Raw genomic sequence first — 15,964 nt, forward strand, 5'->3', positions numbered from 1 at the left:
GGAAGAGAAATACATAAATCAATGAGTCCTTACAGAGATTTTGTTGCCTGTGAGTGCTATAATGTCAGAACTAACGTGAAGTAATATACATACGTTTATGTCCCAAACACACTCTATTTTGTGGGATTTTTTCTTACAGTATAAAGTCATATTTTTCTCAAGATATTTGTTTGTATAATTAAGCAAGAAAGGAAGTTCAATCCTCTTACTTTTATTTCCTAGCTACTTGACTGGCACATACACCTTGATAAATCTCTTCCTGCACCTTTGGGTACCATAGGTGCTTGGCTTTATAGAGCAGAGGCTGCTCTGAGAGAAGAAATTACTGTTCACCAAGCTCATGAGGAAACAGCGAATACAATACACTGGAAGCTTGAACAACATAAGGTAGATCTACGTACATTCATTCTGTGCATTATAATTCCTTGTTTCCAAAGCTCTAAATGATCCATACTGTGTAAAGAAAGATTATTATTTCTACTTTCTGTGGGTGACATCATCTTGATGGTAGCTAAAGCTAGGTGTCTTTTAGTGATGATTTGAACTGTGATATCTTTATATCTTACAAGCAGTATTCAAAATGGCTTTTGAATGTTCCTGCTTCTATCTGAAAGATAGCAGGTATTGATATTTTAATTGTTCCCCTATTCTATTATTTCTGTTAGGTAAAATTCCACAAGGACCTCAGAAGTTGGGTACATTGTTCTACCACTATAAACTTCTTAAGTGAAACAGGAAAGAGAGGGCAAACGTACTAAGTGTGCTGATAGTCTGTGCAGGTGATATGCACTGGGTAAAAAAATCGAACAAAGTGAATTTCATAGTGTTGTGATGACAAATAGAATGAGAAGTCTCCTCTGCCCTGGTAAACAGAAAACTTTTCCAGATGAATTTAAATAACTTTACCATTACTCTTTCCATGGGTCCAAGATCTCATTTAAAATCAAAACTGTGAGGTTTGTATGTGCAATTATGTAATATATATGAGAAAAATATAGACAGAAATTGTTGGTGAGATGATAAAAGAAACTTGAACCAGTAAATATGATAAAGGAAAAAGATGGTATAGAGAAGGCTGCATTTGCAGCAGTAAGGCTGTATTGGTTTATATTGTTTGGTTTTTTTCTCTCTTGCTACTATTTTAAAACTTGATTGTAGTTTTGTTATTTTTGTATATAGGATATGGGTGGGTTTTTTTATTAACAATTAATGCCATATAATGAAAAGCTGAGAAGTTTCATGGTCATTTTGGAACAGCTGTGACAGACTGATAGTTTATCTGGAAGATCAGTTGTGTCTTCTGATTACTCTTTATTAGAACAGTGGCAGCTCTTCTAACTTGAGTGGTGGCTAATAAAATTGAGCCAAAACAATATCAAAATCTACGAGGAATGTTGGCTTTCAAGGTCTAGTCTCTTGTAATGCTGAATATCATTAGCTTTCGTACCATCAAATGTTTCAGGATTCTTAAGATTTGACATTTCGTTAAAAAAAGTGAGTCAAACAGTTTTGTTCTTATAATGTGAACACTATTCTTTTGATACATTCATACAAAACACAAAAGAGTGTGTCCTAAACTGTGTTTTCTTTGCATCAGAAATGCTGTAGTGTGGGATTTCTATGACAACAAATAAACTTTGATTTAGGTTAGTCTGTGCCAGGGGAGTTTTCCCATGGGAGTGGGATGGGGAAGGCTTCAGGAGAAGCATGTGTAATTATATCTGTTCCTGGAGTTTGTTTTGTCACTTAGATTTGCATTGATGAATCCTAATGTTCTATTGGATAGTATCAGAAATGCCTCAGTGTATTTTTTTCAGTCCGTATTTCCTAGGAAGTTGGTGGGGTTTGTTTGTTATGGTTTTGTTTAGGTAACATCATCACTTTTCCTGTATCTTTGTCTCATCTGACAATGGGTTATTTTAGTGAACTTTATGGCCAATTTGAAGCTAATACAGAATGTGCCAGCTTATTTGGACAAATCTTCATGGAATCAGGCAGACACTTAAGTTTGTTCTAGTTATTATTGCCACCAAGATCCAGAAATTAAGGACAATGTCTGTGCTTGGTGAGGGTCACTTTGCAGAGCAGGATTTTACTTCCTGAGAATACTATATAAAAGTTTTCATGGGCTTCCAATTGATTTTCGATAATGCTAATGGGTTTTATTTTGACTTACCAAAATTAACAATGCATGTTAGGGTCATCCCATGTCTGGCAAGGTCTCAAATGCAGCTAGCTGAGATACTTGTTCCACGTATTTTCTTTATGTGAGAGCATGTTAGTCACTGAATACCCTCTTTGGAGTTTTTGCCATGGTTGATTTTACCATGGCATCCCTTGCATCTGAGAAAGCTTAGTTCATTTCTATTCACACCAAGGTGTTGGGTGAAGTGGAAAACAATGAAAATATAGGTGGATTGATGGGGATGGTGGGACCATTTGGTGAGCTGAGCCAGTGAATTGCCATCAATTTCTGCTGTGCAAACACTGGGCATTGACTGGGGAGGAGCCCTTCCTCGGCATGTAGGAATAAATAGACATCTGTGATCAATACACAAGCCTGCATTTTGTTCCCTTTTTAGGTGAGAAAGGGGGACCTTTGTATGATTTCCTTTGCTAATAGGCCTCTGAGCACTTTGTGACAGGAGCTGTGTGTATGCAGTAAAATACCTACTGTTCTGTGTCCTCTCAGCCACTGGGGGCTTGACGTGTTATTGTTACAGTATCTCTTCAAAGACTAGTGCCAGTCATTCATTTTAATATGTAATCTCCAGGAAGCCGTTAGAAGCGGTGTTGCTTAGTTACAGTTGAAATGTGCTCTGCTGTAAGGTTTTTGCTGGTACAATTCTTATCACAGGAATACAGGTTGGGTACCACATTCATTCGTGTAAGATAGAGCGAGTGATCCTGAAACCTTTTGATGCTGAGTAAAAGTTTGCTAAATATCGAATATGTATTTATATAAGGAGCTGTGGATCTTCTGCCTATATATAGCAGAGTAGATGAGTTGCTGAAAATTTGAGTCTATGCTTAATAAAGGTTAGTATCTATTATAAAGATGTAAAGAGTAAATTTAGCAAGATTATGCTGTTGTGATGTTAGAGTATTCGCAGACTGCTTTTCAGGGATTATTTAATACAGTTAAGAGTTCTTGTTTTGTTAAACCTTTGTAGTGTATCTTCTGTTTTAAAATATTCCATAATTGTTAGACATAGCTTGAGCAGAGCATCTTATAAAGGGGTTCCCTATGTAAATGTTCAAGTTGATGTAAATGCTTTTATGGTATGCATAACCTTGCATGCAAATATGAGAGCATGATCAAATAGTTAACTACATTGAGTCATCAGTGCAGACTTAAAATTGTGCATATTAGTTAGCCTACTGTGAGCCTTCTCTCTCTCTCTTTCTCTCCCACCCTGTGTCTGTCTGTCTCTCTCCCTTCTCCACTCCCCCCCCCGCCCCCCCCCCGCCCCCCCAATCTCTCTCTCTTTCTTAAAATCAAATCAGGATCTGCTGAAAAACATAGATGGTCACAAAAAGGCATTCCACGAGATCCACGGGGCCAGGTCTGTTAACGGAGTGCCTGTTCCACCTGACCAATTAGAGGATATGGCAGAGAGGTAAGGCTTTCAATCTGAAATAAAAACCCTCATGAATGAAAGGGAACCCGTTTGCTTTTTAATCTGTTCATGTAGAAATCACTGTCTAATTATGTTTCTCAGTGGCAAGCATGAAAAAATTGAAAGGGAAAGCCTTCTAGAATATATATAAAATATACTGAAAAGCATGATGCTTTAAAGATTGATGAGAATCAAAATAAGTTATGGGTTTTTTAAGGGAATACTTTTTTACATTGATCCTGTTATTACTTGTCCCTGGAAGAAATCTTATGTAACAACAGCCGGGATGCATGTAAAAAAAAAAAAAAAAAAAAGAAAAATGACTTTGCAAAACTTAGTAACAGATGTAAACTGATTATTTCTATGAATAAACAGAAATTTAATTAATTTGCTATTCAAGAGCAGTCATCAGAATGATCATCATCCATAATTAAATGTTTGTAGACTGAATTAGGTGAAAGATTAGAAAAATATCTGAACTGTAACTAAAGCTTTCAGTCTCTCCTGCAAAAATGAATATTGATGCATTTTACTACAGTGTGATTCATTTTATAGGTTTAATTTTGTTGTCTCTTCATCTGAGCTCCATCTGTTGAAGATGGAGTTTCTGGAACTGAAGTACCGTCTACTGTCACTCTTAGTCCTTGCAGAATCAAAGTTAAAATCATGGATTATCAAATATGGAAGGCGAGAATCAGTGGAACTACTTCTTCAAAATTATATTGTAAGTTGGGGTTGTCTCTTCTTTTTATAATTATTTTTGAAATATTTATGTTTAAGAATGCTGGGAATGAATAAAAGAAACAGAAATGAGACTTGCCAGTCATCAACTTCATGACTGCATTCTTGTGGAATATCTTTTTAGAGGTGAATCTGTCTACCGCATGGAGGAACTTTAGTCAAAAGGCTAAAAATGAAAATTATTATCTTTGCACCATCTGTTCAAAACCAGAAATAATGTCGTCTCTGTTAACTGTCTGACCATCAAGCATGTCTGGAAGTTCCAAATCCTGGGTTTTTACTTACATTAGAAAGCAACTTCAAATACCTTATTTCAATCTTCTTTTACAACTGCATAGATGCACTTCATAGCGACTATACACAGATTAAGTGTAGAGATAGAGGAGGGTTTTGGCACGCAGTATCCCACAGTACTTTTAAAAAAAGTCTTCCAAATGAAGAAAAAAAAGAAGTTATGCTGCCTCTGTGTACTTTTTCAATATACTATACTGATAGGGAAGTAATTTTATTCTTTCAAATAGTGGTTTTCTTCTGCTCAGCATTAGTATATTAAATCCATTATTTTATTTCTGTTCTGGAAGGATATTACTCCAGCTCTGCATCATCTATATATCATTTAAGAAACAGAGCCTATTGACTTACAAATGCTCGTTGATATGTTTCCTTTTGGTCTTATGCTGCTCTGTCTTGTTAAATTCACACTTGCAGTGCTAAGTGCCTGGTAGAACAGTACCACCACTGCACTTCTACATCAGGGTGTGAGGGATTCTTTCAAAAGCAGGACTTGGCTAAATACTTTTTTCCCCTGCTATCTAGTCCATACAAATTGCACAGGAAAATTGGAAAGCGTTCATACAGTTATAGAACCATCCAGAGACAGGACACTGTAGAGAAAGTTACTGATGTCCCCACAGCCTGATAGTTTTTATTGCTTTGGAAGAAAACTTCACACTCAAGTTCCTCTACAAAGTGAGAATAGAAGACCTGCTCACACTTTTCCCTTTCTATATTTAAACTTTAACAATTGGGGACACATAAAAATGCAGAAGTTAAGCCTTGTTTCAGGAAAGCTTTGCAAAATTCAGATGGTTATTTAAATAAAATAGTTTACTGGAGTGATGTGCAATATCTAGGCTTTATAGTCTGTTTGTATACTCTGTAAGACTGTTGCAAAATCTACTAAAAGGTCACAAAGGAAATAATGAAGAAGTAGATAGCTTGACTTTTGGATTATTATTTTATATCACTTTTTCTTTAAAATGAACATTAAATGGTGAATTTGTATATTTGTGATTGCCTCAGTTATTCTTGTGCCTCAGACCACTGATGTTGAGATGGAAGGAAAATGTTTCCTTTAATCATTTATGAAACTGCATAGCATCAAAATGTTGAAATTGGGACAAGAAGATAAATAGAGCTCAGTTTCATTCCTGATGGCCTTGACTTTTAGCTCCTTCCACATGTCCAGTGATGGAAAGAGACTTTAATTGCTCTGGCTTACTGGGAGCAATTTTCTATGACTGAGAGCCAAGTGTTACTCTTCCAGAAAATTAGGAGTCTAACGTAGGAAAGCTGTAGTCAGTACCTTATAGTCCATGGCTATATTAGTAAGAGATAAAAATGTAAGTTTGTTTGTCTGCCAAAGCAGACTGAGCAATGCCAGCATTCTAGGAACATGCGTAGTTAGAATCTGGATAGAGCATATGCCTGGAAAATATTTACGTACTGTAGCTTAAAAATAAAAGTGGTGGTCGTTACTTTATCCTATCTTCTTTTCACCTGTCTGTCATCTACCAGAAGTAGAGGTCAGCATAAACTGTACATCATCAACCTGAAGAATATAGTGTACCAGGCTCTGCTGTAATGGAAATACTGGGTACAGTTATCGATGGATTTTAACCCACAGAACCATGTTTTGGCGTTGGTGTATTAGCAATATTTTAGCACCTTATGCTATATGGATTTGGGAAAAGCTACATAATTTGTTTCAGGAATCTTGTCAGATGGAAGACTGTATTAATCAGTAAAATGTCTATATTTATTTTTGAAAATATTTCCAATTGCTCTTGAAATTGCTCAATATTATATAAGTCGTTTGACATAGTCTTTTACTTTCTCATATGAAGTCTTGCAGTTTTTAGTTCAGGGTAAAATGTCTGTGTGTATGGGTTTGGCAAAAGTGAAAGTCAGGAGTTTGTCACATAATTCATGGTAAAGCATGTAGTTCTTTATACATGCCGGATATTTTTTTAACAGTAGAGCAAAGAAAAATTCTGATTGTACTTGACTTCTAGTTTCCTTCATTATAAACACATTTCTAAATTACATGCAAGATAACTGTGGGGATTTGACATAGCAACTGTAAAATGTTTTTCAATAGAAGATTTTTAGATATATACTGGCTGACAGTTTAATTTTTAAAACTAATATTTTTACACAAAATCTAATTGTCCTCTTCAAAGTACATTGAACTTTGACTTCACTTGAAACCTGATTTTACCAAAAATCACACTAGTACACATAGAATTTTGTCTGTTCTGACATTTGAAAGCTTGTGTGGATGTGTGTGAGATGTACTTGCCTTAATTTTGTAGGTCTGAAACTGAGGAGTCATGGGAGGTAGTGTAAGTTACAAAACCATTCCAAAACTCTAGATAAGTGCATTAGGTAAGGCAATATAAAAGCCCTGTAAAAAAAAAAAAAAAAAAAAAGCAGGTTTTTCTCCCTTTTTTAACAGTGGTAATACAAGATATAATATTTGCATAATATAGAGATACAATTATATATCACAATTAAAGAAAGTAACATTTCTGAAAGACGTGTTACAAAAAAGGCAGTGTCATTTGCCATAGGGATAAAGAGGCATAAATAATGAAGAGCCATAACTTTGTGACTAAAATATTTCCAGATAAATTATTCATTGTGCTGTAACACGTTACACAGCTAAAACATCACACACAAAGGAAAAGTGCTGTGTCACACTTTGGAAAAGCAGCATCTCTTTCTGCAGTGTTTCCATAATCTTAATTTTGCCAATTACAAAGGAGGTAAAGAAAAACTGAAGGATAAGTCAAATGGTTTTAATCTCTTAAAGTAAAACCTGCCTTTCTGTAAAGGCTTAATACAAGAACAAATTTTAAAGTTTAACTGGATTCGATTTTTGTGGTGATCTTTATGGATGAAATTTTCTCTTTTATTAAAATTATTCTACTTAGATTTCAGTGTAAAACAGTTTCCATTAAATAACTTCTAAGTTAATTCCTCAGTTTCTGCATATTCAAAGTATCATATGATAGTGAATTTCAGCAAGTCAGCAACTAACAGACTAAGAACATTTAAAATAATCTTTTCATAAGCAAAATAAATAAACTGTATCTGTAAAGAGAGATTCTGCTGTACCATTAATTTGAGAAGGTGAAATTTACACATCATGTTTTAATTATGATAATTTAAATATTATTTTATAATGCTGAAAAAATGAATGGAGGAATAATTAAGTTAAAAGTTGTCATCGCTGTCCTAATGTAATTTCATGGAAATTATCCTTATGTCTGTCTTTATTTTGTTTGTTTGTTTTTTTTCTTTTCAGTCTGTTATTGAAAATAGTAAGTTCTTTGAGCAGTATGAAGTTACTTACCAGATCTTGAAAAGAGCAGCTGAAATGTATGCCAAAGCAAATGGCTCAGGTAATTGCCCATGTTTCTTTCATCACGGCGACACCATTTTAATCTTTTTACACATAAGTATCGTCTTATGTCTAAAAAGATCTAATATTTTTTTCTTCCATGCAGCAGAGCCGTACAGCAGCTGCAGTTCACCAGAGAGGCTACAGCCTTTGGTAGCAATTTCACATATTCTTGAGCATGAAGCCATATGGTACAGAGCAGCCTGCTGTCCTCTGTTAAGATTTCTTAATCTCCAGAAGCGGGTGGTCATGTTCAGACTTCCTAATGGGAGAAGTCCATGGTCCATGCTAACTTCTGGATTGTTTCAGTGTTGTCGATTTGGGCCAAAAGGTTGGCCAGAGACCAAATGAGGAGTAGGGAAACCATGTTCTGGTGCCTAGAAATGCTCCCTGGCTTGGCTTCATTTATTAGGAAAAGACAGATAGGGAGTTGGTCCCGCTACTGTTGTAGTAGCAAAAGTATCTCCACTTTTATTGAAGATTCTTCAATAACTGTGAAAACTTGTAAGAGGAACCCAAATGGTAGTTGAAGTATAGATATACATGAGAAAAATGTGTAGCTGATTCAACAGCTGCCTCCTGAATTCCTGAACACTGCTGAGTTCAGTGACAATTCATGAGGGCAATATTTGACCTAGATAGTTACAGACATGAGATCACTTTAATGTCTGCTGAGGAGATAACATTTAACATAAAAGTCTGTGGAGGATTGCTGCAGCTACTGAAGTGGTTAGCAGATGGGGAGAGAAAATGGATATCTTTTTTTGTTGTGAAATTTAAATTGATGATGGTGACACATTTTACAAAAGTAAACATTTTTTACAAGGTATTCTTACAAATAGTAAAATTAATAGATTTATTCGGTGCTATTAAAAAAGTCCAATAGCAAATTATTTTCTAAAGGACAGCAACTCACATTTATGAATTTATAAACAGCAGTGCAAATTAGAGGACACCTTATCTAAAAAATGTTTTTTAGATTATCTATATTCTGCATGTTTCATGAAGTCTTGGTATTTGCTTGTGTCCTTTTTCTTCTCTCTGTTTTTTTCTTCTGGAATGAGGACACACTTGTTCTTTTATTGCAGTGAAGAAAATACTAAAAATTAAATGGCAACAGTTAGCGGTGGTTTGTATTTAAAGTTGGTGAAAGGAAGATCAGAATTTTATTCAGTACTTTTCAATGTAGACGTAATATGTGTTTGTACATTATACATCTCTATTATTTTGGGCTTTTTAAAGGAAACTTTCTTTCTTGATTTCTTTTATTACAAATTAGAAATGAACACCACACTGAATAGCAGTGACTGTTTTAATATAGCAGTTGGTTTATGTACTTTCCTTAGTCTTTAATTCACAGGTTTAATTTCTCAGTTGTAATTTTGCACTTGAATTGGTCTGTGAACTGATCATACGTATATAAAAGCCTACTGAAATAGCAGTTGAAGTAAAATATAATTCCCTGTTGAGAACGGGTAAACAAAACATAAATTAAAGCTTTACAGAAATAACAGTGAACCAAAATAATCAATGTCTTTCCTGTATCTTAGTGGAAGAAGTTGAGAATGTAATGAAATTCATGAATGAAACAACAGCGCAGTGGAGAAACCTGTCGGTAGAGGTGAGAAGTGTAAGAAGCATGTTGGAAGAAGTAATTGCAAATTGGGACAGATATAGCAGCACTGTGGCAGGTCTACAAGCTTGGCTGGAAGATGCTGAAAAAATGCTGAATGAGCCTGAACAGTCTAAAAAGGTATGCACTAATAGCGTATGTATCTGACTATTTCGTAAATTATGAAATGTGGCAGGTGTTTTTGAATTTGCTTAATTTGTTTTTCAAAATTTCATACAAGAGGGAGAGATTTTCTGTTTCTGGCATACTGCCTACATTCATCATAGGTGTTGTTTCAATGTCTGCATGTACAGCATGTACAGACATATATTTATACACAATGAAGGAAGGCATCATCTGTGATAACATGGTTAGAAGCATCTTTGACATGAATATAGGGCAGTGGTATTGCTCAGAGATAGGAATGTTACATGATTCACTCAAAGGCAAATACAGCTCTTAATGCCAAAGTGCATCATTATTTGCTGTGTATAAAGACACTTAAAGAAAAGTATTTTATCCACTGATGTTTCTACCATATAGATGACAGATTTAAATTAGTTGCCTTCACAAGACATTATTAATATGTGTTGTTATGTTTGATGGATAATTTTTCCATTTTCTTGGTATTTTAGAAATCTTTTAGACAGTTCCTTTCAGGGACCTGCAGTCATAAAGATAGTTTTGCTGGTTTGTTGTGTTTTTTTTTTCTGTTCTAATTAAATAATGCTGCATTTAATAGGTGCTACATTTTCACCCAGTCCCAACATAGCAGCTATAAAGGTCTTAACACCAAAGTATGGTTTTCATGAGCTGTAAGATGTCAAACTGACATCAGGTCAGGAACGAGCATTTCATATTACATGAAAGAACAGTATCATTTTGGTAAAAAGTTGTTAATTTAAATTGATGTAAAAGAATAGAATACACTTTTAAAATTAAAATAAGCCTGTGGAAATGTTTCAATAGCCTGGCATAATATAAATACCAACAGTTATTATTACTGAGAAGGAAGGATGACCTCAGATGATCGGGTTAATCTTAGCTCCTTGTATATGTTTTATTTAAGTAACTTGGCAGTGTTCAAAATCATAGAATCATAGAATTATAGAATGGTTTGGGTTGGAAGGGACCTCAAAGATTATCTAGTCCCAACCCCCCTGCCATGGGCAGGGACACCTCCCACTAGACCAGGTTGCTCAAAGCCCCGTCCAGCCTGGCCTTGAACACTGCCAGGGAGGGGGCAGCCACAGCTTCTCTGGGCAACCTGTGCCAGTGCCTCATCACCCTCACAGTGAAGAATTTCTTCCATATACCTAATCTAAATCTACCATCTTTCAGTTTAAAACCATTATTCCTTGTCCCATCACTACACTCCCTGATGAAGAGTCCCTCCCCATCTTTCCTGCAGCCCCCTTCAAGTACTGGGAGGCCTCTATAAGGTCTCCCCAGAGCCTTCTCTTCTCCAGGCTGAGCAACACCAACTTTCTCAGCCCGTAGACTGAGATGCAAATTTTTAAAGTTGCTTCTACTATTAATGTTGAATCTAGCACTCCACAGCAATAATGTTCACTTATATAGTTCCAAGGATAGTTCTGATTTAGCATTTTTAATATTTGGTTATTAAAAAGAAAATCCATACTTATATTAATTTGTACAATTAATAGTTATGCAGCCATCAGGCACAAGCATTTGGATCCCAGGTGACACATGATAACTATTGCTTAGAATAGTTCTTAGAATAGTGCTTGGAAACCTTTTTAAACATTTCCAAATTTTTTTTTCTGTAAAACCACAAATATATTAGTAATATGATACAAAGATTTCAATGACGCTCATTTGCACACCTTACCTGCATTACTAAAACCCACCATATTCTATCCTAGGCAAAGACCATAGTAGCCCCTTACCATGCTGTCATGTTTTCTTCTTCGTTACGTTATCTCTGTATGATTTCAAGCCCAGAAAGTACCACTCTTCTTTTTGCAAAAGGAAGTGGTTTGTTGGCATTCTCATTGGCTTCTGTTTTCAGAAACCTTATTGTGAACCTGTAGCACAGATCTTACAAAAAAGATCAGTATGCAGCTGGATTTTTCCACTTGACATGGTTTGAACTCAGAGGGAAACAGCACCATGCAGCTGCTCACTCTCCCCTCCTCCACCCCAAGTGCTGGAAAGGGAAAAATAAAGCAAAAGGTCAAAAGGTTTGGGAATCGAAATAAGGACAGAGAGGGATGAATCACCCTTTACAGTCACAGGCAAAAGACAAACTTTTTAGGAAAAGAAAAAAAGAACATACATTTAATTCAGACACTAACAACAATAACAGCAGTAGGACCATGAGGAGCATTACCACATCCTGAAAACACCTTCCCCCACCCCTCCCTTTTCCCGGGTTCAGCTCTGCACCCAGTATCTCTACCTCCTGTCCCTCAATGGCACAGGGGGCAGGGAATGGGGGGGTGCTATCAGTCCTGCTGCTTCTTCCTCCTCAGCAGGGGGGACTCCTCCCATTCTTTCCCTACTCCAGCATAGTTCCCATCTCATGGGAGACAGTCCTCCACAGACTTTCTCTATGAGTCCTTCCCATGGGCTGCAGCTCTCCCTGAACTGCTCTGGTGTAGGTTGCTCCCATGTGTTGCAGTCCTCTCATCACTGAACTACAACAGCAGGGGCTTCTTCTTCCCACAGAGTCCCGGCCTTCTTCAGGAGCAGTCACCTGTTCTGGTGTGGCCTCCTCCACAGGCCGCAGATCAGCATCTGGTCCACTGTGGACCTCCATGAGTGGTGGGGGCAGCCCTGCTGTCTCACCCCAGCCTGCAGAGGGGAATGCACCAGCACACCTCTCCCCCTTCCTCCTCCTTTCTTCCACTGACCTCGGTGTTTGCACAGATAGTCTTCTTGCAACTCCTCCTCACAACTCCAACTCCTCCTCCCAAATTCCCGTTCTTAAATATATTATAACAGAGGTGCATCCACCGTTACTAATTGGCTTGGCCTTGGTGCAGAGGTGGGTCCATCTTGGAGCCAGGGGAGCTTTGAGAAGCTACTCATAGGGGCCACTGCTGTAGCCCCCTCCCCGACTACTAAAAGTCCCACCACACACACAAACCCAGCCCACTACCACAAAGTACTGCTCCTTCTACAACTCCTTTATTTACCTGCAGTACCTCTTAAGCAATTCCCAACATAACCCCATTGTAACTGCACTCTACCACGCTTTTCTCCAACAACTCTGATACCAAAGGGTATCGGAGGGTTTCTAGATCTCATGTGGATACTTCCTTAAAAACAACTACATTGTTTTAATTGAGAATGAGGTGTGCTTCAAAGTACCTTCCAAACTTGTCCAAGTTTTATACATGCTTTAGGTTGGCTTCTGAAACAGAGACTCCACATCAGGGTCTGAGGCGGGTAATGGTTTGTGGGAATAGGTATGCAGGAATGAGGATGCGAATAGTTTACTCCATGTGGTTTTTCCTTCTTGACCTCTAGTGAGTCTGAGCATTAGAGAACTGACCAGTGCCAGATTCAGTAGACTTAATTTCTTTTGGATGTGCTCACATAGGGTAGCCTTTGCATAAAGCAAGGGTTGTGCTCCACTACAATTACAAGATTCAAACTGCACGTGCAATTTACTGAGAAGATGACATTTATTTACTGATACATCAGTACAGAGAACCTGTACTCTACTGATCTCAGATTTGGGAATTTAAAACATGTTCAATTCTCTCTTCAACAAATTTGAGCAGTATCCACCCATTTGATGTTTTCTCTTTGGTTGTATCAGAATTTTTACATGGATATGACTTACGATAAGTATAAACTATAAAGTTTCAAAACTGTATCTCTGAAACTTAGGATAACTGACAGTAGGATAGGACATTTTCACATCTACCCCTGACCAAAGGATTGCATGGGACTGTCACTGTCAGATTAAGCATCTTGGAATTATAGGGTAGATCAATAGTCATAAATAAAATGTGTCAGTGCCCATTACTTAGTCCTGAGCACCAAGTTCAGCTTGTATCCTTGTGACTGCTCTTTCTCCCCTGAAAGAAAGATTCAGTCTCGGGAACAGACCTTGCCATGTGCCATCCATTGAATCGTGCATTGTTTGGAGGAAGGGTAGCAGGGACAAGCCAAAACTCTGTCAGAGAAAATGTGGACAATCACAGGACAGTGACTGAGTCCTGTTTTGTTTATTGGCATAGCTGCACTTACAGTGTCTAGAGACACCTGCCTTAGGAACAATTGCCCATCCCCCTTAAGAATAAAAAGGAAGGGAGGGAGCTGGTGTTTGTCTTCTCTACCAATTTATGCATGTGTACCTGCCTACAAGTTGCACAGAAGCATTTGGCACTATGTCTGGGGTTTTTAGGCTCTCTCACTAGAACAGGGGAAAAAAATCAGTGACAACCTTCCCTTTCCCCTCCCCACATACCTACTCTGAGATAGGAGGAAGCAGTGATAAAGATTCAGTCTCCAGGTCTTCTGGGATGCCACACCATGGAAAGCTGCATATAGTTCACAGAAGGGGAAGAATCTCTCTACAGTCTGTATATGGCCAAAGTTATCATCAGCCCATACTGTTTCAAGACAAGAGAGAAATGAGATGAGCCTTAACAGTGCTATCAGTAATGGAGCTTTTTTTAAGGAGGAGTTCCAGTAGTTTAAGTGAAGCTACTCAGTGGAGTAAACTGAGCTATAAGTAAACTGGTGGTAATTTTTAAAATCCATAGATTGTGTTCACAGACTTTAAAATTCTAATATGGCATATCCAATATGAAGAGCTTCAGAGGATAATTGTTCAAAGGGTTTTATCAATCTGGTTATAAAATTTTAAAGACTGTTTGAAAAGGTTTTGGAAAGCTGTTTTAATTTTCTTTTTCAGGATTTCTTCCGGCATTTACCTCACTGGATCCAACAGCACACAGCCATGAATGATGCTGGTAATTTTCTGATTGAAACGTGTGATGAGACCATTTCCAGAGACCTAAAACAGCAGCTTCTGTTACTAAATGGAAGATGGAGAGAATTGTTTATGCAAGTTAAACAGGTATGTGTTTTTGCTGTTGTTACTTTTAAAGATTTATTTTGTCATTTCCATGCAAGCAAGACAGATTTGCCCCATTAACAAGACGACCGGACAACTTACTAAAGTGCCTAACTGTTCATCATTATTTAAATTAGAGATTAATCCCTATTTATATTTTGGTTATACAGCTTCTTATTTTTATTTTTGGACATTTTCAGCTAGTATAAGCTGTAGTTTTTCTTTACGGTCTCCTGTCTTGATACAGTAAATATTATTTATGCTTAAAGGGGGCCTACAGGAGAGATAGAGAGGGACCCTTTATCAGGGAGTGTAGTGACAGGATGAGGGGTAATGGTTTTAAACTGAAAAAGGGTAGATTTAGATCAGATATAAGGAATAAATTATTCACCGTGAGGATGGTGAGACACTGGAACAGGTTGCCCAGAGCAGTTGTGGCTGCCCCCTCCCTGGCAGTGTTCCAGGCCAGGCTGGACGGGGCTTTGAGCAACCTGGTCTAGTGGGAGGTGTCCCTGCCCATGGCAGGGGGGTTGGGACTAGATGGTCTTTAAAGTCACATTCAGCCCAAACCATTACATGAGTCTACTTCTATGATATCCTTTACTGTTCTTCAAAGAAAATTATTGGTTTTAAGTAGCTATTGTTATTGTAAGCTCTAAAACTAAACAATGGAAAAGGTGAAAGTGAATTTTTTAATATCCTTTTATGAAAGTTGCATTTAATTACTGTACTCCAACCATAAGCAGGTACAATACAGGTTAATTAACAAATACTTTCCCCAAATTAGTCAGACATTACTTCTATCTTGTGCACAAGGAGGCACTGATAGTAAATGAAAAAAACGTACTCTTTAGTTGGTGGAAGAGATTGAACTGATTGGAAAAGAAGTGTTGTTTCTGTATTTGTTCTTTTAAAAGCGAAGGGAAGATGTAGGATAAAATTACACAAAAGTGTTTCACACCTTATAAACACATTAGAAAATATCTTTGCTATAGTCCATACACATCTAATGATACTTCCCCCTTCCAGTAATTTTTAAATAGCAGTTGCCTATTTGAAGATGCTGAATCTGTTTTTTTTACTGGTATGATTATTTCCACTACAGTCAAGTTAAATGGAAAAGCCAATAATGATCACCCCCTTTTTATTGTAACTTTTCCGAACTGTTGACTAGAATGTTGTCAAGCTTTATTTGGTGATGATGTTTAGGGTGATTCACTGTGGAAACGGTAATGCCCAGGATGTAAATG

At 37.1% G+C, this 15,964-nt stretch overlaps 1 protein-coding gene across 1 annotated transcript in view; it reads left to right on the forward strand.

The window, feature by feature from the left end:
- SYNE1 (spectrin repeat containing nuclear envelope protein 1) overlaps window positions 1-15,964 on the forward strand; it is a 322,973-nt gene that overhangs the window by 90,568 nt on the left and 216,441 nt on the right. Inside the window, exons 14-19 of the mRNA XM_074896543.1 lie at window positions 223-387; window positions 3,508-3,620; window positions 4,176-4,344; window positions 7,951-8,047; window positions 9,597-9,799; window positions 14,553-14,717. Coding sequence (XP_074752644.1) covers window positions 223-387; window positions 3,508-3,620; window positions 4,176-4,344; window positions 7,951-8,047; window positions 9,597-9,799; window positions 14,553-14,717 — 912 coding nt within the window. The remainder of the gene's footprint in view (window positions 1-222; window positions 388-3,507; window positions 3,621-4,175; window positions 4,345-7,950; window positions 8,048-9,596; window positions 9,800-14,552; window positions 14,718-15,964) is intronic.

Source organism: Athene noctua, chromosome 1 (genome assembly GCF_965140245.1).
Source record: "Athene noctua chromosome 1, bAthNoc1.hap1.1, whole genome shotgun sequence".
NCBI lineage: Eukaryota > Metazoa > Chordata > Aves > Strigiformes > Strigidae > Athene > Athene noctua.